The sequence below is a fragment of the Sciurus vulgaris genome (assembly GCF_902686455.1).
Source record: "Sciurus vulgaris genome assembly, chromosome: 6".
In the NCBI taxonomy this organism is placed as follows: domain Eukaryota; kingdom Metazoa; phylum Chordata; class Mammalia; order Rodentia; family Sciuridae; genus Sciurus; species Sciurus vulgaris.
The window spans coordinates 101,721,729-101,748,065 of NC_136466.1; the positions used below are offsets into that span (position 1 = coordinate 101,721,729).

A 26,337-nucleotide genomic window follows, 5' to 3' on the forward strand; every position below is an offset into this window, starting at 1 on the left:
TCTCTGTTCCTTTATTCCTCAGGTGATATCTGTAATCCCAATCCATGTGAGAATGGAGGCATCTGTTTGTCAGGGTTGGCTGATGATTCCTTTTCCTGTGACTGTCCAGATGGCTTCACAGATCCCAACTGTTCTAGTGTTGTGGAGGTTGGTAAGTGCAAGATTTAAGCATTTCAGTAGTTATCCTCTTAGTTTTCATGAATGATTGATAAATTTGGCTGGTGTGTTTCGAAGATTCTGTGTTAGACTGTGGTGTGGTTTACTTGTCTGTTGGACTCTCAGTTTTATTATGTCCAGTTTAATTTAAAGTATATTTCTATTAATGGCATTCTAAGTAAATCATTTTTTATGTTTTTGGTTATTAAGACTATAAATAATAATTTAATATAACACAATCCTTATATTACTAATATTAATGTTAACTTTTTATTCTCAAATTTAATAACTAATTTCCAAGGTAACTTTTCAAGTTAGTTATTATAAATAAATTAGTGTTTCATAGGCCTTGTTAATATGCACCAGTACTTTGAAGCTGTTCTAAATACTTTTCTTAGAATATAAATACATATTATATTTCTAAGAATATAAAGAAAAATAAAAGAAGACAATATTCTAACTGCATTACTCTTCAGATCTCTTCAAAAACTTTGCTTTGCAAAAATTGATTAGAGTCACTGATTGCATTTCAAAATGTTTTATTTTAATCTGTGAGGTACTTCATTGATATGTATAGTTATGGATTTAGGGTAACTTTTAGAATTTCCAAATAGCTCCCTATTAGGGAAATTGTATACTTTAAAACAATTTGACACTCCATAAACTGGTAGGGAGATTTTTTCCTCTGATTAAAGATAATATTATAATTAAGTTTGAAAAACTTATTTTTAAAATGTATTTTTCTTGTATTTTTCGATGTTAACATTGGTACCTGTAAAAATTAATTAAATTATTGCTGAAAGGTACTTTATTCATTTAATTCACTTCAAAAATAATTCTCCTTTAAGATTTTCATTAACTCATGGTTTTTTAGGGAATTTGACACAGTGCTACAGAAATAAAAATGCTATAAAAACTTTGACCCCCATCTCCAAGTATATACATTTGATTTTCAGAACCAAAATGAAAATCATATCCTTAGAAAAGTGTGTATTTCTGAAGGAAATTATAGCTATAAATATTCCTACTCTGACTACATGAATAGAATTAAATCTTGGTATTATATTTTAAGCTCATCAACCACAAATTGCAAGTCTTAAATTTGTAGTCTATGTTTTTGTCTGTACTTTGAGAAAAAAATATGGAATCAGTGACACATGTGTTTAAATAATTAAGAAAATGGCATCTTCACAGAATTTTAAGTAAATACTTGAATATTCTGGGCCATATTTTTAAACATGAATTCAATATTTATAATTTTGTTAGAAGAGAGGTTTCATGGACAGTAACATTTTGAAAACTAAGAACACTGCTACATTTCATTTCATTCACTGAGCCTTTGGGCACTTAGATGGCTACAGAATTAAATTTAAATCAGATTTATTATTATATGTTATTAAAAGACCTCTGATAGTCAGACATTATTGGTTTGATATGCTCCATGCAACAGCCCCCTTCCATAGGTGTTCTTGGAATAAATATGTTCAGTTAGCATTTCCACTATTATTTAACATATAACATAGCATAGTAGTTGTATTAACTCTAATTTCACATACAGATGTTATAACATTAAAATAATAGAAAACAAGAATCTTAAAAATTAAAAAGTCTGTAGTTTTTATGTAAACTTTGCTATTTAAAATTGTTTTGAAGTGTCAGGATATAAGGGGAAATGAAAAACAATTTTGGTGTTAGATACCTCTATAGAACAGACACATTATCTTACTTATCTTTCTATACCCTCTTTCTCAAGTCCATATTTTATTGCAAAATTAAGAGAATACTGCATATTTATTGAATCAAAATATTTAGCAATAATATTTTTAGTATCTACCCTACCTTAGGTTTCTTCATATTTTTAAAACTAATTATTGGGACCAAATACTTGGACATTAGATTCTTAGAGCCCATTTTGCTTTTTCAATTTGAAGATCAACCACTTTCCAGAAACTTTTGTAGTCACTGTTTCTCTGCTGTTAAGTAGCACCAATGCAGAAAACAGAGTATAGTGAGATTTTATACAAGAAACTGGGAGTTTTAAGGTCATATCTTAAAAAACAGAAGAGGTAAACTGTTCTCATTGCTTTATTTACTCATTAATACACCAAAGATAGACATTTCTTCGTGTCCAAAGTTTCTTCTATCCTTTTCAAACCACATAAATTTTGTGATCACATGAAGTTCTAAATGTCCTGTTTAATTTCCAAAGGCAAGAAAAGAACTTTATTCATATTTGCTTAGAAGAATTTAGGTTTGGGTCTCAATTTTTAAAATTATATTTACCCTGTTCATTCTCTAGTTAAACATAAACTTCTTCACTGCAGTTCATCTGAAAAGGAGAGTTTCAAATGCAGGCTTAGAGAAAAAAAAACCTTCCTTCAATATTTCACCTCCAACCTTAATACTTTGGACTAGCCTTGTTTTAAGTTGATACTGCTTGCTTCAAAAGAAATCTTAATATATACAGTTTTGCACAATTTTGTCAAATAAGCACAAAATGCTTCACAGCTTTTGCAATCAGTCCTTTCATCATTTACATTCTTAGAGTAAGCCAAATTGGCTTGCTCAGTTTTGTGAACTTCATTCCTCAGACCACATTGCTTTTCTTTGGATTTTATTTTGAATACTTCATTTTTTTTTCTTTTGGATACTTCTATGTACTCCAATATCCACTTTCCTTCACCGTCTCTCTGTATTTCTGTCTCCCACACAAGCATTCCTCAAACACATAACCACATATCTCAGTGTGCCCAGCCTTTTAGAGTTATTAAAACTCACTTCTGATATCAGCAAAGCCAGTAGGAAAATTTCTTCGAGAGCAAACAAAAAGAAAAACCCCCAAAACAGAAAAACAAAGCAAAACAACGACAACAACAACAACAAAAAAATAAAAATAAAAACTTCACCTGTTTCACATCCTTGAATGTGTCAGCATTATACAGGTACAGATGAGCACTGGATGTTGCCTCTCTTTCCAGGGCACCTTAGGACTGACCTCCAGTGGCCAAACCCCAAATTACTTTTCAGTTACCTATTCACATGCTTAGACAGCACTGTGGTGTTTGGAACCCAGTATTCACACATTCATTTCATACAGCAAATTTCCATTGCCAGTGAATATTTTAGATATCATAAACAGAAATCTTGGTAGTCATGACGTTGTGTGATAATCCAGGAAACTAATAAAAAATACAAACTCTTACAATTCAAATACAGATGCCTTAGTGCAATCAAAGAGAACAAAATAAGTGTTCATTCTTTTAAAAAAAAAAAACATAAAATCTCAGGGATGTAGTTTAGTGGTAGAACACATGCTCAGCATGTGTATGGCTTGGGATTCCATCCCCACCATCATCAAAAATAAATAAATAAATAAGCACATAAAAATCTTAGTTTACTTTTGTTCTTAAGCTAACATTTATTGAGTACATACTAAGTAGTAGTTACTTGAATGCTGGGGATGTATGGTAAAGAAATTTGCAGGAATTGCTGTTCAGTTGGAAAAATAGAAGACAGATAGATAAGAAGGGTAAGTGTTGTGGTAGAAGTATATTGAGTCATGAGAATATAAAACAGGTCCCCTATCTTGAATTAAGTGTCAGGAATTTCATGAGTACCAGATGAAAAAGAACATCAAGACATAATCCTAAAAAAAAATAATTCCAATTAAATGGATAGGAAGCTGAAAATAACCCAGACAAAAGAAAAGATATGTAGAAAAACAAGAGATATGAAAAATCATAATGCCATGAACTCAAAGAAACTCATTGCAACTGGAGCTTAAAAGGGTGAGATATGGTGATTAGCAGTGTTCTGGGGATGGTGACAAAAGGCAGATTCTACAATTTTGCATGATTTCTTTATAAATTTCAATTTAGTGTAAAGGGCAACAGAGATCATTTGTTTTTTAGAAATATCACTGTTGCTGCAATATGAAAAACAAACTAAAGCAGATAAAACAGAGGGATCATTTGAGGGTGATTGCAACAGAGCAGGGCAGCATTGGCCTGGGTATGGTACAAACCTGAGGATGTTTGGGAGGAGAGTGTCTCTGAGCATTTAGAGGGTATAGTTGACAGTTATTCGTTGTTTATCGGATACTAAAGTAAAGGGATTCAGAGAAAGGAGCAACAAAGGAAAAGCACCCTGTTTTCTGATCTAAGCACCTCGGTGCCACTTACTAAGTTCTACAAGTTTGAAAGGCAGAATGTAAATTCAGTGTCTCACACTTTGAATTTGAAGAATTAGCAAAACATTATCTAAGAAGTAGAGCATGGATTTGGAAGTGATAATTATATGGAAGGTTATTGAAATTCAGTCTGCCCAGAAATAGAATATTTTAAAAATAATACACCTAGGAAAGAAAACAGATAAGAAAATCATTAATTTTTGTTCAACAGGTAGAGAAAGTTGAAGCCATATTTCAAAACTTCTGAGAAAGAGTAGTCAGTGCAAGAAAAAGAAGGCAGCAAAGAATGTTTCAAGGAGTAAGTGATAGTATCCTATATTGTGGAGAAGAGCAAAATAAGCATTATTGGTGCATAGAAGAGTCAGGAAATTTGTAAATATTTAAAATAAACATTCATCAATGTATTTGTTTATTCACTCATTCCATCAAATGTTTTAATAGTTACTGTGTGCCAGCTTCTATTCTTGGCACTGAGGACATAACCCCTAAAAACTAATAGTCTCTATCTTCATGAATCTCAAAGAGAGAGAAGGTAATGCTTGAAAGACTGAGAAGTTAACATTTAAACAGAATAAAACTAAAAAAAAGTTTTGAGATGAATACTGAGATAGGAATGGGGAGAGAGAACAGTTAACTGAGAGGGGAATTTGGACCAAGGAGTGTTTTTCCTTTAAAACTGAAGACTCTAATGTCATTATGGTTCAGAAATTATACATAAGAATTAAGTTGTTTTCTTCTGAAAATAGCTGTTAGATGTCTCAGAGAAATTTACTAGTAATTAGTATACATTTAACCTATTAAACATATCAGTCTTGAAATCAGGGATGTAAACTTTGGAATTTGGTAGTAATGTATCATCACTTTTGGAAAAAAATTAAGAGGCCCTGTATTGTTGAGAATAGTTTAATAAAGAAATGAAGTCAGTATATCACTTTATTTATATCTTTTTGCTTCTGTATCTTCTCTGTAACCACACTGGCTTCTGAGCAGTTTTCTCATTTTCAGTAAATAAATAAATAAACATGAAGATACTTTATCTTGTTCTAGTCTTTCCTACATTCTATCTTATTCTATCCAAACCTATTTCGCAGATTCTATTAAATTTGTGACTTTTCAATCTCATGACCTCTAAGCTATTCCTCTGCTCCCATTTCATTATAAAAAAAATGATTATTCTCACCTCAGAAACATAAAGACTATTGAACAAATTGGAAGTAAAATTACAGATTGACTACATTTGACTGTCTTGTGAACCCTATTCATGTTTATCTTTTAAAAATGATCAGTGTCAGAATATCAAGTAGTGTTAACAGTCTGTCTCAAACACTTCTTGTTAGTGATCATTAAATATCAGAAAGTTAACAAACTTAAATAAATCTCTTGGGTGTCATGAGGCTATTTTTACGTTTCCAGAGTTTGGTTACCAAATGAAGCATTCGGTAAATTTCAATTATTCATATGGTAGGTGAAATTATGAGTACTTGTCAGATTTTCTTCCCCCTTAAGATTACTTCTTGGACTAAGGAAGGATAACTCATGATTGAATCCATCTTTCTAGAAATTATCATAATGAGAGCTATTCTTCCTGCACTGAAATAATTTCTCAAAATCTGCTAGCCCTAGAAGATTGCTAAGAGATTTCTCAGTTGACTAGAACTAAAGAGAATTATTTTTAAAATTATATTTACTTACTTTCCAAAAAATAAGACAATGAAATATGTTTATAGAAATGATAGAATTACACAGTTAAGAGACAATAATTTATTGCATGATTTTTGTGTTCATTTTGTCTATACTACAGAAAAGGAATTTTGTTTTATATGTATAAAATTTCTGTAACATAGCTTATAACTCATTAGCTTATTGATTTTAGAGCATTTCTAATTTATTAAATACAATGATTATAATTTTTTAGTTTGCAATTCTAATTTCTAGTAATTATGTATTAACTCACAGGGGGAAAAGTAGGACATCAGAGAACTTTAAAAATTATTGAGCACAGAAAGCTAATCTTGCCCAGTTGAAGCACAGGAACCAGTTTGTGGTAAAAGTTTTATTTGTAGCAAAAGCAATGTAAGAAAATTAAAATATTTGATGTATACCACATATACAACTGTTCTTTTATTCTGAGAGTATAACTTTCTGATTAATATATACTTTTATATATGAAATGATATTGTATATGTATCATTAAGCTTTTTCTACTTAATGAAGAATTGCAAATTTTTATGATGCAATGAATGACTATCTCACAATTCTATGAGATAGTTAAGTGAGTGTCCTTATCTGGGACACCTGTAGATCTTTAGTGCTCTCAATCCTGTGTCAGCCAGGTCAGCTTAATGATTCACTGGGTGCTGGGTAGTAGAAAATGGCTCAATCCATCTCTACTAGATTGCAAAATCCTTACATGTGGCAGAGATAAGGACCCAAGTAGGAAGAAATACCAAATCCTAATTACAAGCACTTTTCAAATCTCAGCTGTGTCACAGTAGCTAACAAAAATTTTAGTGGGAGGATATGCCATTTCATATTGCAAAGGTAAGAATGGGAGTACGGGAGGGATTCATGGCTCCTTTTGTAAGCTACCATAAGCGCAATCTTCTATGGCTAACAGATTTTGAGAAATTATTTCAGTCCTTGAAGAATACCTCTCATTATGGTAAGTTCTGGAAAGATGAATTCAACACTACCAGAGCCATATAGTTGGAGGTCAGTGTGGGAAACATAGTGAGACCCTGTCTCCAAGAAAAGAATGTTATCAAATGTATCTTTAAAATAACATGTAAAGATTCTATCTCCTTTTATTGTCCCTTAAATAATTTATCATTATAGGCATAAATCATTTTGAAAGAACAGACTAAAACTAGGCATCTGTATAGTCTAGTTTGATTGATAAAAACTGCAAGGAAAGGACAGTTCTTTAAAATTAAAACCTCTAAGAGAGGAAAGACATTTAATCAAAACTTAAAACATTCTAGAGCATCTAGGTTTTGGAGAGGCTCAGGATAACTAGATAGAAGGCCAGCAGTGGGAAGATGATTGATATCACCCTGATGGGAAGGGAAGGCTATTGGATGAGTGACAGAATCTGCTTTCCTCTTCAGAAGCATGCAATGATGACTCAGAAGAAGAAATGAAGAAAAAGAGACAAAGCATTAAGAATTCATTAAAAGTATTTTGACAAATTGAAAATTTTAGAAACTTCTGTAGCATTCAACACTATCTTATTGGTACCTACTGTGTTCTAAAATTGTGCTATTTGTTACAAGAAATTACTAGAATAAAGCATTACTGAAATAAAAATCAAGGCATGAATCCTGTATCAAGGGGTTTAAAGTAGATGTTTGCAGAAGTTTATTTGCCACATTTCCTAAAGCTAAAGGCAAACCAGAGGACAACTCAAGGTGACTTTATGCTCTTAGAAAATTTATTATCCAACATATATCAAAGTATTTATATGAAGAAGAGTTCTGTAATCCATATCACTTAAAGTACAGTGGCAATCCATAAGTTTTACAGGAATCATAATGAGAGAGAATTTGGGCTGAATCAGTTTCAGAACATATTTTTATATTTTTAATATAAAATTAATCAAGCTATACTTTAGAGTGGACAACAATTGATATTTATTATCTCTTATTTCTATCAAAGCTTGGGAACTAAAATACAGTGACATAAGTACCTCAGTGAAAGATAGAACCAATAAAGGGATATCTGTTTTCTTAAGTACTAATACAGAAAATAAAACAAATTTCACCTAACAGTTAGTATCTTCTTCACATGTTGATAAAGTCCTACAATGTTTTTAATCTGTTGAGGTTTTCATTGCAAAAATAAGCCCAAGTGCTTCATTCAAATCACAGGGAACCATTGGGTATAGAACTCATTGTTCTATAAATTACTAACATTTTCAAGAATAAGTCAGACACTTTACATGTCAACTCAACCTCATTTAATCAATGGCTTTGCCTTCCCAAGTAATAGATAAATTGAGGTTCATCATTGAATAGCCTCTGGCTTCAAAGGTCAGAACTCATTAATTGTTCAACTATGGAAGTCCTATAGCATTACTCTCCATAAGATTTCCTACCCAAAACTGTCATCGAGTCTTACCTCACAACCAACTGGGTGGTTGTCAGGCATCAAGTGAGGAGTATGAAAGGTGTGGGCATATGGTCTTTCTATGCAATTTACCGATCACCAGATTGCCATGTACTTAATCCTTTTTTAATACTGCCTTGTGTATTTGTAGTGTACTATCATACACACACACACACAGTATATAAACAGGTGAGCTAATACCAATTTCAGAGTGAAATGGGAAAGTGATTTTATGACAAATGTAATGAGTAGCCCAAGGTCGTAGATCATTGCTCAATGGAAGAAAGTGTAAAATCTGAGTTTTTGTCCAGTGCTTTCTCTGCAATACAGTGATTGTCTTCAAATTACACACATGGAAACAGATGCTTTGAAATAGTAATTGAACCTGAAAATCACCATCATCATTTTCATCATCATCATCATTATCGTCATACATTTAATCACTTATCACATATTCTTATCACATATTCTTTTGGAATTCTGTAGTTTGTAGCGATCTAGAGGAACCCATTTCTAAAGGAATTCATTGTGGTGTTGTGGTTAAGAATCTAGCCAGACTGTGTTCACATCTTGGCTCTTCTATTCTTCTTTGCAGTTGGTCCACAGTTTGCACTTTCCATGGATTCAAACAAATACAGAAAGAAAATACTTTTTAAAAATTGCAACTGCACTGAACATGTACAGATTTTGTCTTGTTATTGTTCTTTAAGTATGAGGGCTTGGGTCGTGGCTCAGTGGTAGAGCTCTTGCCTAGTACATGTGAGGCACTGGGCTCACTTCTCAGCACCGAATGTAAGTAAATACATAAAATGAAGGTTCATCAACAACTAATAAAATATTTAAAAATACACTATGACAATCATTTACATAGGATTTGCCTTGTAATAAGTATTAGTAATTTAGAAGTTATTTAAAGGATATCAATGTGCCTAGCCACAAAATTCTTTGTGCCTTGTAACTGAAAATACTATGCTATTTTATATAAAGAACTTGAACATCTCCACATTTTGTTATTTCCAGGGGAACCTTGGATACCAAGGGAAAACTCTACTATGTCTGTGACTAGGCAAGTTACTTAATCTTTCTGTGTCTCAGTTTCCTCATCTGTAAAAATACAGCAACAGTATCAACTTGAAAAGAATTTTGTGCAAAATCATTAAATCAATATAATGTAACATTCTTAGAACAATCCCTAATTTATAGTGCAATCTAGAAGTTATTGAGTAGTATGAATAATTAAACTTTATATACAATTCAAAAGTTACATGCAGAAATCAAACATCTAAGTCCTGAATATTCTTCCATCATGTCAGTCACTAATAACATTATTGAAATGTCCAATAAATCCTGACCTATTATTTTTATGTCAGAATTTTTTTCTGCAATTTGCTTGACTATACAAACTAGGGATAATTTAGTTGTCAGCTTTTGAGTTTAAAAAAAAAATAAAACTTCTTCAACATATAATTTAACAAATCACCTCATTTGGTAGGGGGAAAGAGAACCCTATATTTTATTATTTGGAATTTATGAGTAATAGAATTAATGCTTGCATAATTAGGAAGCATCTCTTTAGTAATATAGCTTTCCTTATGCTTAGTGCAAAAAACTTATGAACTGATTTTTCTTTATAAGATTGTAGAACAGAAATCCTATAAAGGAATAATAAATACCAAGTTGTAATTTATGACAACATATTAATATTAAATTCTTGTATGGGATAGATAAACAATAAACTCTTTGTGGCTTTGCAGAAAGATAGAATCACAGGGACAAGGGAACCACTAGGATCTTCCATTTAACAAATGTGTATTGAGCTTCCCAGAATGGCTTTTCTTCACCCCAAAGAGTAATCTATCCTTTCTTAATAACTCAGAGATGAAGAGTCTACCCTTGGGATACTTACAGTTGAGAAAGAATAAAAACAGACACATCAATAATCATTACACAATGCAGAAAATAATAAGAGGGTAACAAAGTGTTGAATATAAAGTGGAGAAAAGATCACCTCTAGTCCTAGAGACCAGATTTTATGGCTGAGGTGACTTTTGAGATATTCTGAAACAGAAATGTACTTCCATAGTGCAAGTTATTCAATGGGAATATTGTAAGCAAAACAAAATGTTTAAAAGCACACAGATAGGCAGGGCAGGAACTTTCAGGAAGAATTAGTATTAGTGGTAGGTTAAAATATACGGTGTTTATGGGAAGAATTGGGACCAAGAAGGTAGTTTTCAAAGAGTTATAGACCCTCTAGGCATCTCCATGAATAGTTCCCATAATACAGCTTTCTTTGTTATTACCAAAATTATTCCAGAGACATGATTTCATAACCTCTCTTAATAATACATTATTGAGGCATATAATCATTATATAAACAAAACACACAAATCTCAACTGAACAATATTTGGGGCAATTTTTAAGTACTACCTCAGGCTTTTCTTTTGAGGATTAAATTGTTGAAATTGTACTTTTGTTCTCCTGCATTTTTATTCTGCCTCCAAGATAAGTCTACTTTTCAATCCATTAATTATTGCAATTGTTTTCAAGAGGACTTGGCCTAATAAGTAATTGAGCTGAAAAGGGCTGAATGTGGCTCATTGACTGAAATCAGGACTGATTTCTAACTTCCAGTTTCTAAATAGAAAATAATTATTAGAAGGAACAACTATAAAAGTTTAAAGACAGTTTTCAGGAGACCCTTTTAAAACTAGAAATGTCAGCCCATGTGGAAAATCCCATGAAAAGCCACCAAATATTTTTATTCAGCTAGATGGTCACCTAGTCTTGGATATTAAGGACAATGTTTAGTTAGAACAAATGTGTGCTTTTCCTGTCTGTGGACTTTTGTCAACTATACATGAAATACATGCAAACTAGATATTTTGCTGGAAGATTAGAAGATTATCTTCAAGGCTTTCCTTCACTTCAAATTTTACAACCCTTTCCCATTGTCAAAGTACCTTTGACATTATTTTTTTTATGTGACTTGCCAGTATTTTATTAAGAATTTTTGCATCTGTATTCATCATGGATATTGGTGTGAAGTTTTCTTTCCTTGATGTGTCTTTTTCTGATTTTAGAAGGAAGGTGATACTAACTTCATAGAATGAATTTGGAAGGGTTCCCTCCTTTTCTATTTTATGGAATAATTTAAGGAGGATTGGTGTTAGTTCTTCTTTGAAGGTCTAGTAGAACTTGGTAGAGAATCCATCTGGTCCTAGAGTTTTCTTGGTTGGCTTTTGAAGGCATCTTCAAGTTCATTGCTTGAAATTGATCGGTTTAAATTTTCTATGACCTGCTGATTCAATTTGGGTAGGTCATATGTCTCTAGAAATTTGTTGATGTCTTCAAGATTTTCTATTTTATTGGAGTATAAATTTTCAAAATAGTTTCTGATTATTCTCTGTATTTAATATGACATTACTGCATGCCATTCATTTGTCCTTCCACCTTCCCCCAAGAATGACCTCCTCATCCCCTACTTTCTCCCACCTCCCCCAACTTGCACCCAGGTAGGAAGGGGACAAGATTACCAATACCCAGTGCTCTGGGAATTGGTCCATGAAACCCAAGGAAAGACAGAAAAGAAACTAATTGTTACTCTTTTATTGTGCATCATGTTTAATTGCTAATTGTAATAGAGCAGCCTCAACATGACAGGTATGAACACAAATTATATTTTGGGCTACGTAGAGCTCCTCTGTAGTACTGTTTTCATTCCTGTAACCATACTTTAAAACAACTTAAAAATTTGAATTTTTCAAGAGTAGGTCAATCGAAATGATGACCAGGACATATAAAATCATGATATATAAAATTAAGTGAGGATGTGTATATTAGTTAAGAAAAGAATGATGGGGGATATGATAGCTGTCCAAATAAATTTGAAAGACTGGCATGTCGAAGAAAGAGACACATTATTCCATTGTTTTCCGGATCTGGGAGAGAGATGTGACATGTTCTTTTGGGAGACTATGAGTTCCATGTGCTGGAAATTTTTAACACTATCTAGATTTTTTTGTTTCAGTTTGTACTGTGACCTTTAAATATGCTTTGGGTTTTAAATTTTATTTTTAAAAGTTGCAGCATCCTATTTTCTGAACAGGCTGTTTCCTTCACTGTTTTTTGAAGGTTTGGAAGAATAGAAATTAATAACATGCATTCGCAACTTGAAAATTATTTATTTACTCATTTATTTCACAATACTGGAGTTGGAACCCAGGGCCTAGTGCAAACTAGGCATATGTTCCACTACTAAGCTATAGCTGGAGCCCTAAAGAAAACAACCTAAAAGACAAGAAAAAATGAGGCATGGACCCTCCCTGGATAGCCCTGCACCTTTATTTAATTCCATTGTCTTAAAGTTAGACCCTTCCACTTTTGTATCAATTGAGTTCTTTAAGGACATTCCAATTAAGGAAAAATTTAGCCTAGGGAGACAAGTTTGGCACATAAGGAAATTACACTGTCAATGTCATTTGATTAACACCTGAATGCGGATACACTGACTATTTTCTTTTAAAGAAGGCCCTAATGATTCTGAAAAGAAAGCATTTAATTTTAGCTCTCATTTTAATGGGCAGAAAAAATCCTCTATAGCAGTCATTAAGTCAGTGCTGAATAAGTCAGGGGCACATTAGATTAGTCAAATTCTATGTAGGCAAACAGAGACTGTGTTTTATCTTTTATAGTTAATGTCCTTGGGATGAATTAAAACCACACGAAGAAAATAATTCCCTTGGCCCAAAAGGAATCAGATCCAACAGAAATATCTCATCTCTCAAAATTATTTTCTTCCCACTTTATTTCCCTTCATCTTTTGTCTTTCAAAGATATTTTAATTAAGCCAAATATGTGAGTCTATATTTTAGAAAGTCATAATTTCAAAGTCATCTTAAAATCTCTGAATTCCTCTTTGGAATATAAATATTATAAAATGATGTTTTACTAAGAAAGCTTCATAAATTTTAAAAGTGGTAAATAATGTTTGATATTAAATGCTTGTGATCACATACACATGCAGACACACACACCCACACACACAAGTAGGCCATGATTTTGCAATGAAATGATTTCGTGTCTATAGTTAGTCACCTTTTAGTTATTAAAACTATTGAAATTTTATCTTATTTATATCTGAGAACAGGTGAAATATTCAGTATTTAACTCTAAACAACCCTATTCCTTCTATTTTAATGACTATTTACTTAATAAACTACGGTTTGATTTTTTTTTTTTTTTTTTTTTTTTTTTAGTTTACAAATCACATTTTTCATTAGATGATCTTAGGGGAGTTAGAGTAGCTTTTCAATCTTTATTCTTCTTACTTTCCACCTCAAGATAATGGTGATGAGCAAGGATGTTCAAGGCTGCCTCTGCCAAGGCACATGATTCAGTCATTTTTCTGTCTTGTGCTACTTGATGTAAGACATTAGAAGTTTGACTCAATCTCCACTATGGTAACTTTATTAAAGCAAGAAGGTAACTCTCACAGGAGAAGGCAGAAGTGTAGTATTATTCAATATGTTTAAGATGCACATCATTAAAAATAAGCAAGGGTATAAATAAATCATTTAACAATCTTAAATTACCCAAAAAGAATATGTTTTGTTAGGATTGTGGGTGTCTATTTAATGAAATGATTTCATAATATGTTCTTGTTTCATATTTCTACCATAATTCAAATGGAATCTGATAATTTATTCAAACCTCATTTGTGAGAGGAACCATGGAATCCATCCAACTAGTATTCACTAACGGGTTAGTTAAAAATAGTAAGCTATATCCATAAATAATATATTATTCAGAAGTGTCCATATTCATTGATTATAATAGAAAAGTTTGTCCAGTGTTTCTTCAAAATTCCTTTCATGGTAAGATTTTACTTGTTAATTTAGATGATTTAATGAATATTCTTCTGTTTTCTGATGCAGACCTTCACTTATTTTAACAATGGATATTTGGCCAACAATCTTAATTACTAAGTCTCTTCCAGCATTAACTTTTTATGTCATTCGCCCTGTGGTTTTCTTATATAGATGCTATCACTGAGATTTTGCCAATATTGCTGATCTATTCATTACTCTTCAGTTTTTTGTTCCTTTGGTTTTTAACAGATTTGTTTTTCAGATTAACTCATTTGTCCAGACTTAGGGAAATGAATTGAGGTTGAAGAGACCAATTTCCCACATAGAAATAAAATAGAAATCCTTAGGACATCAGCCTGATGGTCTCAGCCCCCCCATCAGGTGGAAGGGAATGCTGTGTGTGCTCTGACCCTCTGAAACTCACAGTAGCCTGAAGACAGCCACAGGCTCCAGGCTTCTCTAGTCATGTTAAGCAGCATTCTCATTGTAAAATGATTCTGCCTTTCTTATTTTAGGCATTCACAAAGATTATGAACTTAGTAATTTTATTGAAAATGAATAAATCTGAGAAACCACTTATATTAACTTCTGATCTGCTTTATCCCTTGAAAGTTTCTTCTTTTTATTTGCTCATGAATTCTCTTAGGATCTCTTGGGTTTAAATTCCAATCCTCACTTTACATGGCTAATAATAATGTAAAAACATCCATTAAATTCACTTACTGGACTTAATTTTCTCATCTCTAAAACTGGATAGCTTTCCAAAAATATTTACACAGTACCAATTATGTACACTGCACAAAATTAAAATATAACCATTGCCCTTGAAAGAAGGATAATGTCCAGCTTGGGAAACAAGACCAGAAAATATTATGAGCTGTTTTGTTTATTATAGGCTTTAGGTGATAGTTTAAAAGCTAGTAGAGGATGGAAGGGGAAAATAACTACATAAAACTGGAGACTGACATGAGTATTAAATAATTGAAGTGGCGAGGTTTGAATTCCATCTACAAGAATGAGATGAATTTGGATAGAAATGGAAGGTAGCTGGAATAAATAAGAGATAGTTGAGAGCTATCAAAATATTGAGTTATAACTTACTTCTTGATGTCAAATCACCTGGCTGAAGGATCATTAATCCTCCTTTGAGTAACCAAATAAGTCCAAATTATGTTTCCAAAGTCCCTTTAATATCAAGCAAGTTATGAATGCAAGAAATATGAGCTGACTTTCTTTCCAACTTTCCTGACTCAGTTTTATCATATTTGCAATTTTTACAGTTGTTTACTCATTAGCAAAAAAATAAATAAATAAAAATAAAAATAAAAGTACCATTTAGTCTTAGTTCCTCATTTGTATCTCTTTCTAAAATGAGAAAATCACAAATGCACTACTAACTGTTGTAATTATTCATTTTATAGGTAGCTTATAAAACCCATGTAAACTGTGTCAGCACAAAACATAGAAAGGGAATTGTGTGATTCTATGTCAATGAATTTATTTAATTAATAAACTATAGTTTGATGATTTTAATAATTATAAGTTTAACAATAAGTTAAACAATAAATTTAACAATTACAGTTTTAATTCTTTATGAGATGATCAATTGGTCATTAGAACAACCATTGTCTTTTCAATTATTGCTTCTCTTGCTGCATCGAGAAAGAAATTTATATAGTTATATAAATTACCTGGATATATACAATTTTACCTAGATTGATAGAATAAAACAAATACATAAGGTCTTCTTTTTTATATATTTAGTAATATTGCATAATAGAGCAGTTGAAGTTTATTAGGTAACACAGAGGACTTAATTAAAAATCTGTCCAGCTTTAACTTTCTTTTGACACATATTCCTTGAGTCCCTACACTGTTTCAGGCACTGTTTTGAAAACTATAGGCTAAATGGTAAACAAAGAAAGTTCATTCCTGCTCTCAAAAAACTCTGAGTCTAATGGAGAGATTGATAGACATACAAATAAACATAGACCTACATGCTAACTGCATGCATATGTGATTATATTATATATATTATATATTGTCAACTGTACTTAAATAGGTGCTCTCCCCCAAATCTAGTATAGTAACCAAAATACATATAAAAGTCTGATCAAGAAGAGAAGTTTTTGATTCTCTGAACAATTTTCGAACAAATACCATATCTGCTGTGCCTCACTGTGTCCAGATACACTGCAATTCTGAGACTGAACAACAGACTACATCCTATGGTCTAAGGTCTTGATCAGGAGAAAATCCCTGGTTTTGCCATACTTTGATGTATAAGAAGTTGGTAATCTAAATTAAATCCTTAGTCAAGAAACAAGAAAACAAGGACCAAATAATTTAAAACTTTTTCTAAACACTTTTCTGAATATTTCCAGAGGCAATTCCACAGCCTACTTTAATGAGTGAGATCACAAATTTGAAATAATTGTTTGCTTTTCTTTGTCTTGAAAACACACATATGCACAAACACACAACTCAGGAGGCATAATCCATCATGCATAAATATCATAATAATTATTTTTGCTTCACTGAAGTTGAATAAAAGCATTCCAAAATATGTGTTGTGATATAGTATACATATTTCTTGTTGCTTTGCTTTAGAAATAATTGCATAGATAATTGTATACTCCAAAGCATATTTGGTATACAGTTAACTAAATGTATGATATAATCAATAAAAGGATCAATTAACCAATAAGAACTGAGTAATACCTACATATAAAAGAGTATAATATTCTAAGAAATGTATATTTTATATTTCACAATGAGCTTTTCCAATTTGATAATAAGCCACACTGGGTATAGAATTATTTTTAATAATATAATATGCAAGTTATACCAATATACTTAAAACATACAAGAATGAAAGACAAAAACAGAATATGTAAAAATTCTTGAGCCCACAGAGAGATAGAAAATCTGTCCAAAGAAGACATTAATGGGCTTTTACATCATATAAAAGTCAGGGTAACATACAAACCGCTGGGTTTGGGTAGCAGCACTTCAGAGTTGAAATCTGCAGAAGAAATGTGGAAGGAGAGAAATGAAGGATGAGAACAAGAATCTGCATGGTGCTTCTTCCTGCTGAGCACCTCCACACTTCATGAACAGGAGCCCAGGCAGGTTGGCTGAAAAGGTGGTGACTAACTTTGAAATCACAAGACAGATTCATTGTATCAAAGCAAGATGGGGAATGCGGTGCAGCAAAGCCCTGGAGTCCCATCTGCCCTCTGAAAGCTCAGCCTCAGGCCAGGTGGCAATTTGATCTCAATTGCCTCAAATAATCAATTTTTTATGCATCCTAATATAATATAAAAGGGAACAACAAAACTGATTAGGGTTGTAGCAGAATTCCACTTGGTTGCAAATCATAGGCCAACTCACACCAGTAAACAGTAAATTGAATTATTTTTCCTCACAACTAGAAGTCCAGAGGTCTTAACTCATGACTATGATTCAGTGATTCAATAGTATCAGGAATCCAACTTCTTTCTGTTTCTGAACCTTGCCTTTGAGCAGGATCAGCTCTCTTTGAAAGCTGGATCCCAGTTCTTGAAAGGAGTTTGCCAGTTACTTCCTGGGTAATAGAATTCCTTGTCTACATCTATAGGAGAGAGAAAAGCAGTAATTCTCCATACACTTTCTCAGAAGAATGAGGAAGCTTCCTTGGCTGTTGCCTTTCACCATCCAAACACACCAAACCTACCCTTACATATTGCCCCTGGGGATACAGTTGGCCTTCACATCTGTGAGCTCTGCCTCTGTGAATTCAGTCAGCCACAAACAGAAAATTACTTCTGACCTGAACATGCACAGATTTTTCCTTGTCATTGCCCCTTAAGCAATACATCGTCACAACTATTTACATAGTCCTTATTTTATATTAGGTATAATAAGTAATCTAGAGAAATTATACTCAAAGTATAGGAAGGTTGTGCCCAGATATATGCAAATATTATGCCATCTTATATAAAGGACTTGAGCACCCACAGATTTTGGTGTCTGGATTGGTCCTGGAACCAATCCTGCAAATACTCAGAGATAGTTTTACACCTATATGAAGACCGACAACTGTGGTCAACCAAAAGGAGCTGATGAAGTTAGTTCTGAGATATAGGCTTCTTTTTTAACTCAGTCATCTTCTCCCAGAGCACTGACAAAGATACCCAAGAAAACCTAAAGATTTGCAAGAGAAAGAGCATTGAAAATTGTTGAAGCACTCCATATACTGCAAAGGGCTTTCATAAGCTTCCTTATTTATTGCTATAGTTCCAACAACTGGATCCAAAGCTCTTGCCCAGTGATACAAACTTTGATAGGCTGCAGTCATAGTTTCCAACCTTTATTGTTTGTAACAATCACATGAAGAGCTTTTTAAAAATATGGAAGCCTGGGTTACCACCCAAAATTCGAATTCAGTAGATCTACAGCATTTTAACAAATACCCAGGGAGATTGTTTTGGGAGATGGGAGAACTACACTTAGTTAAATTCTGTGCAACAATTACGTGTCTCTGCTGTCACTTTTCCTCCTTTGTAATAATTTTAGTACATCCTTCTAAGTGCTGAGTTGGTAGAGCACTACATTTATGTTTTTAGGCTGTTTATCTTTGTTTTGCTTCGTACCCGTGCTTTAATTTCCAGAATTAAATGTCTCAGTGGTGCCACTCAGTTGGTTTTGCTTTTATTTTTTTTCCTTTTAATTGTTGATTTCATGACTTCTAAGCATCAAATAGGAAGAGTTAAGAATCATTTGGGTAGTAAGACAGTATCTTCTGTGATTCCTGTTTCATTGAAATGTCATAATATGGGCCACTAGTGCCCACTTTAAAGTTTATTGTTACTCTGGGGCTCTAGTTGTCAATTGTTAATTGTTTGTGATGTTTTCATTCAGAATACGGTTTGTCTACAAAACTGTCTTTCCCACACAGTTAAAACTGTGAAATTAATACCACTACTAACCTTTGAGTATGCATGTGGTTTTGAGAGTGTGTGTATAGTTTAATAGTATAAATAGTGTTTAGTGGCATGTTCATATTATGAGGAATCATTATTAAGGAGTTGTTGCACAAAAATAGGACTCTGTGCAAGCTTGTATACCTGCTGACTCTAGTCCTGTTAATTTGTTACAAATATGCTTTCGGGTTTTGCAAGCTCAAGTGTGGCTTAGAACACTTTGTGCCCTATGGGCTTTGGTTTTAAAAGGAGATCTACTTTCTGTAACTTCTATATATTTTTAATTGTCCTTATTTGGGAATTGCTACCTCCTTTCTTAAGTGTTCTTGCTTACGTATTCACAGTGAAACGTAAAGTTCTTGGCATTTGTAGCCTTCCTTTCTTAGCTATGGTTTCCTGAGGGTGCTTTGTTAATGGATAATCAGAATCTCACCTGCCTATTTCTATCTCTGAATTGTAAGAAATCTGGAGGAGTTTCCAAATAACTTTATTACTTGAAGAATGTTCTCTCCTCAATCCCTACATCAGATTTTCATTATTTTGCTTATTTTCTTTTCCTTTTTGCTTATGTGTTTGCCAAACTAACATTATTAGTGATTTGGCCAGTCCCCATCCTGAGCTAACACTTGTAAATAGCAGGGACCAAATCACAATAAATTCTTTGTCATCTAAATTTCCTTCTTCATTTTAAGCAGTCACAGAATCAGCACTGTGTTAGGCATAATGGAAAGAGTTTGATTTTAAAGTCAAACTGACATAATCTCAAATTCACATTGACTGTTGACAGAGTTTTTGGTTACTCAAATTCTAACTTCCTCTATCAATTTTTGTCTCATTGGTCATTGGTTGCTTTGTGGACTAAATGAGTTCAGATTTTAAAGTGATCAACTGTAAACTGTAAGCTTAGTTTTTCCATTTTGAATCTCCAGACTTTTAAAATGACCCATCTAAGTCAGTACTTCTGCAAGCCTCTTTGGTGTTTTCCTAAAAGGGAATTCCTGGAAGCTACCAACGACTTTTCTCTTTGAACATGTTATGATATATTTTGGACACGATAAAGCAGCAAACAGCTTTTTAAATATTTATGTTCTCCACACCATGTATGCCAACTTCATTTCTTTATGTGCCAAGGAGACAAGCCAAACAGTGTGAGAGGAAAACACTGTCAGGACACAAAGTAAGCTTGTCTAGTGTGTGCTCTGTGCAGATGTAACCTTAACGGAAAAGACTGGAGACCGCTCCCTGCTGCACAGGGATGCCTTGATTAACAAATCAGCTGGGAACAAAGCTCCTTTATAAGCAAGTCAGCTAACCGATTTTTATTTTAAAACTTCATGAATCAAGTGAAATAGGACTGGCTCCTACCATATAATTCAGCAATAATATTCTGGGAAACTGCACTTGTGTAAAGGGCAGAAAGCCTTCCTCTGAGAGCGTGTGTGGAAGTGGAAAGGTGAATAGGTGGATTCTAAGCAAAACCGCAAAGCTAAACTGCATTTTTCACTCTAGCAATTGCTGTGCTCCATCTCATACCTACACAGAGTGGTAGGTTATTGCCCTTGGAGTCCTGCTGCTCTCAAACATCTCTAGCTTGAAAACTGGAACCAGAGTGATTCACTATTTAATGAGTTACAGTTAATTTTACCTTATGTTGATATTACCTAGTAATGTCTCAATCTTGGTTACAAATTGGTACCATTTAAGGAGGTTCAGATTTAATTAGTTTGAAGTAAGAGCCCAGAATTTGGCATTCTGTCAACATCAAGGGTTGTGAAACACTACTCTAGAATAAAATTGTGTATTCATATTGTGGCCTCTGCTTTTCTAATATCCATATTTATCCACATGTGGGCTGCGTAATACAAGCAAAACCACCTAAGGTCAACCTTTAAAATGTACCATTCCTGTGTCCTTGTCATGGAATCATTGTTACTAAATCTTTTGAATCATGTGGTGCATATGTGTATGGGAGTTTTGTTGTTGTTGTTGTTGTTTTGTTTGTTTGTTGGGGTAGAGGAAGCAAATAGGATACAGAGGAGAAAGAGAAAAGGAGTGTATGTGTGCTATAATCTGAATATTTAAGAAAAACCAAAGTGATTTTGACTCATGACCAGATAACACATATATTATAACTTCTATCACACAGAACTAATTTTTCAACCATTGAAAATGTCTTTTAATTCCTCTTTGCTAATAGAAAATTGATGGTGGGGTACTATAGATGATTTGCATTTTAAACAGTACTATTTATGATTATATATATATATGTATATAAAGTAACGTAAGTCTTGTTTGCAAGGAAAAATGAAAATTAAGTTCAGACAACACTGTGGTCTTTTCTAATAAATATATGTATTAAAGAATAAATAAATATACCTATTATTTTGGTATAGATACTCATGAACCTGTTTTTAAATAATGAATGATTTATAATATATGCAAAAATTACAAGTCAAGGGATTGTAGTTATTTTTCTGAAATGTGAAACATACTTATGTTCAATCTCTCTTTCTCTCTTCCCCCTTTTTTCCTTCCCCCATCCCTTACCTGCCCCCACTTCACCTCTTTTCCTGTTAACCTAGCATCAGATGAAGAAGAGCCAACCTCAGCAGGTAAAGTTCCTACATGCAAATTAAAGACTATTTTTTAATTTAATGACTTCAATAATACATACTTCAACCATGTTACTACTAGAAAACTGGCAAAATTTATTTACATGTCTGTGTCTTGGGCCCACTATGCTGTGCCAGACAGAATGATGTTAAGACTTTGGAATAAAAAGAAATAGATCAAAAAATGAACTAATACAGAAAAAATAGCACATCATCATTAAAGAATAAGAAAAATTAAAAAATGGAAACATTGAGATAAATCAGGAAAATAGTGAATATGATAAAAATATCAAAAAGGGAAAAATGATAAATTTCCAGAGTATAACTATATGATAAAATATTGCTGTATCAACTATAAAATCAGTATTAGATATATATGTGCTTAAAAATAAAAATGTATCTCTTTCTTCAAATACTCATTTAACATTTTAATTTTCGCAATTATAATTTAATGATGCAAGAGCCTGTGATGATGACTCCAACCCTTATGTAGATAGTCAGCAATTCTCAAGCACAAGCTAGGACCTGAAGTAGTGCAATAATGGGAAAGGATGGTGTTTTCATTGTGGTTCCAGAAGAGTGGGGCAGGGCAAAGAGCTATGCCAGGAGATTGAGGACCAGACACACTCATAAGGATAAGGGGTAATAAAGAGCTCATTTGTTTAGCATTTAACAAATAACTCAGGCTAGCAGAACAACCACATGGGGAAAAAGGAGTAAGACTTGAGATACAGGTGTTGGAGGTCCTGAAGAACAAAGCTCAGATGTCAACACTAGATGGATTCTTTCTTAGTAATTGAAGAAAGGAGTTAATCCTGAAAGTCTAGAGCCGAAAATAGTTGCTGAAACTAATGGGCAAAATGGGGCTTATTTATTTGGGGAAGGCGGGAATGAAACCGAGTTATTGGAATTCAGGTACAAGGTAAGGTCAGTTCAATTCATACACCTACTGTATTTCGCCTAGCCTGATCTCATAACTTCTTCCTGTCTGCAAAACTGAACTAGGCTTTTACCTGCAGAATTAATGGAGTTGGAGAATATCATGCTAACTGAAATAAGCCAATCCCAAAAAACCAAAGGCAGAATATTTTCTCTGATAAATGGATGATGATACATAACAGGGTTTTAGGGGAGAGGTTAAGGGAAGAATGGAGGAAGGCTGGATTATATAGAGGGAAATGAGGGAGGGGAGGGGGGAAGGAAAGATAGTGGAATGAGACAAACATCATTACCCTATTACAAGTATGATTACAGGAATGGGGTGATTACATTGTGTACAACCAGAGAATTGAAAAGTTGCACTCTAATTCTGCTGTCATGTATAATTAAATAGACAAACAATAAAAAAATCAAAAATTCAAAGGGAAAAATGAAAGTTTCCTTAAACATGTCTTTGATAAACTCCAGTAAATGTCATATTGCATGATACTCATTATAACTACCTTAGTAGTAAAGTCACAGATTTAGAGGAACACTCAATTGATGCTTCATATTCATAATATAGATTATTTGTAATCCAATTTGGATGATGGGAACTCCCTATCGTTTTCTCCCATTCTTTTTGGTGTTATGTACCCTGTTGTAAGGAGTGTTCTTATCACATGATTCAATTGCAATCTCACCTTGCCCAGTCTCCCCTGCTTAGTTTCTCACCTATTTTCACTCTGATTCTGAAGCCTTGTTGTTCACAGGGTTGCCCTAAGACTTCCTCTTTATTGCTCAACCTTCATTGAATTTTTCTTTGGATGTCAGTGCTTGCCAGAACCCTAACTTTTTTAGCCCAATTCAGTTTCATTTCTCCTGTGTACTCTTACTCCATACCTTGCTGGTACCTTCCAATTCGTGTTGTTTCATTACAAAACAATTTTGTGTGTGTGTGTGTGTGTGATGATGATACATTTTTGCTTCCTAAGATCTTTTTGTCAAAAGCAACTGAACATTTTTTTCTCCAAACATTCTCCTTACTCCAGAGTAAACTGAACATCGTAGATTTTATGTTTTAAAAGTACTTTTGCTTTAAATATGAGCAAATGTTTGTTGTTTGTTGTGATTTTAGCAGACTATTAAAATAGAACATTTTTTTAATTGTATGACAATATGAATTTTTTTAATTGTATGATTTCATAAGCATATTATGCTAACATTGAAAAAATTGGTTATCTAGTAAAATAGACATTCCTCTCATATAAAAACTGACAGTGGGAATTAATGTTTTCCTTTCAATTTTATCAACATATAATAAGAAGAACATTATCGCAAAGCTGTGTTACAATATTTGACAAAATTTTGTGAGATGTGTAAAAAATTTCTTTTATAAGGAATCTGAATGATTGTGGAAATTAGATTGTGATTTTTTAGTTCTTTTTAGTTCTCTTTTCCAATTTTTTTCAATACTTGTTTTGCATTAGTAAACATTTATAATTTTATTTATGTGTATTTTAAATATTTTTTCAAATATTTTTTATTTAGAGATGTTACCCATAATATATTTGTGGTATGAATAGTGTTCTCTGTTTTTTACCTTCATCTCCTTCCATCAGTAGAATTTATACATAATTGTATTTTCAAGCTCAGCTTCATTTTGGGGTCCTCTTTAATGTCTTTTTCCTCCATGTTATTTCTTCCTTCTGTTGAAATTATCAATGAAGTTCAATAAATGAAAATTCACCACAAAAATTATAAATTAATTTAACTTTTATATATTTCCACATGAGGTCTTTACAGAGTTCATATTCTCTTCAGGTTACAGCATGGCTGTATGATAATTACTTCAAATGCATACTTTAATTTCTTTAAGTTAAATAACTGATTTGTTCAGTGGGAGGTAAGCTACTCATCAAAGGACAACAATAAAAGAAGTAGGCGAATACGGGATAATATTTTTTTACTGCCAGATTGTCACAGGTTTCTGAATACTAGTCATTCATGTATGACTTTTTGATTTAAAAATGAATATTTTTAAATGAATCCATATAAAACTTACCTGAACATATCCTGAGTGGACAATACACTCAAAGATACTTACATTTTGAATTATCATGCAACTGGCACTATTAAGCAGATACTTCATCCCTCTACACTGTTCACATGTAACTGTTTAGATTTAATAAATAAAACATTTGAGAATAAAAATATTTTTTGCTTTTAAAAATCATATTCTGTTTTGGGTTCTTTTTCAGATATTTCTAAATTCTATTCCTTTTACCTCTAAATTGCCTTGCAATTATCAAGTGCTTAGTATGTGGCTATTTTTGCATTGATTTATAGAGAAGATGCATGATACTTTCACGTGCATGTCTTATCATGGGACATATAACCTTACTGCTTATGAAGCATCCATTAGTTAATCATTTTGAGCTCAGACTGTTTTGATAGGATGTATTGGCCTTAAGAATAATATTTTGTGGCATCTGAGTTATGAGGGCAGTTTGTGATTCATATTTTTAAAACAGCATAACAAATACTATACCTCTGAATGAAGACAACTTTTGAGCTGACATATTTAATCCAATTATATTGCTATAGCTCAAATAATTTTTGGAAACTTTCTTTTAGAATTTCCTTCAGCATCTGTATATTGGCATTGCAAGATCAAAATTATCCTGTACTAGTATATTCATCAGACCTTGACCTAATAACGATGCCTTCAAAAACAAAGATTTGCAAGAGAGAGAGACAGAGTGAGAAAGAGATATTTTTGTGTGAAATGCAAAGTTTGCAACTTTGACATTGACAACTTTCACTTGAATATCTGATCTGTATTTTGAAATATGATCATATTATATTTTTTAAATTTCAGTAAATAACATTCTTCAGTAAAGTTAAATCAGTGCCAGCTTCTATATAGCACAAATCCAACTTTTATTTTTCTTTCAATTTTGAAGACTTTTATTCTATGCTTTTTAAGAAATTGAAACATTTATATTAGACAGTTGATTGCTAAAAAATGAACTAATCTACATAAAATATGTTATTAACTATAAGGTATACTAAAGGAAGCTTATTCCCAATTAAATTTTCTCAGGGTTCTTAACTTCTTTGGTCTTGTTAGCTATCCTTTTACATCGCTACAAATGTTATTTATTTATAAAATTGAGGACGTCATTACAACATTTAGAACAGGGCAGAAAGAGAAAATGTTTTTAAGTGAAACCAAATCAGTCAGAAATGACACAGTGTAGATCTTGTAGATATACAATGTCTGTAGTTAAAATTAACTAAATCACAATTTAGTTGTTAATGTAACCTCAAATAAAAACTTCATTTTTTATATTTATCTTTTGCTTAAGAGATATTTTTAGTTACTTGTTCAGTTTTTTTTAAATATCATGAAAGGAACTGAGTTTGGGTTTACATAAAAAATAGCTATTAATACTGAATTAACTTCTATAATAAATGAAAATTATGCATGGAGAAAGTAGAATCTTTCTGACATATGTAA

At 32.6% G+C, this 26,337-nt stretch overlaps 1 protein-coding gene across 2 annotated transcripts in view; it reads left to right on the plus strand.

Moving 5' to 3' along the window:
- EDIL3 (EGF like repeats and discoidin domains 3) overlaps positions 1–26,337 on the plus strand; it is a 416,261-nt gene that overhangs the window by 120,512 nt on the left and 269,412 nt on the right. Inside the window, exons 2-3 of one of the 2 annotated variants that reach the window (XM_079143470.1) lie at positions 23–151; positions 21,867–21,896. In XM_079143470.1, coding sequence (XP_078999596.1) covers positions 23–151; positions 21,867–21,896 — 159 coding nt within the window. The remainder of the gene's footprint in view (positions 1–22; positions 152–21,866; positions 21,897–26,337) is intronic. The other variant, XM_079143471.1, reaches the window with a different exon arrangement.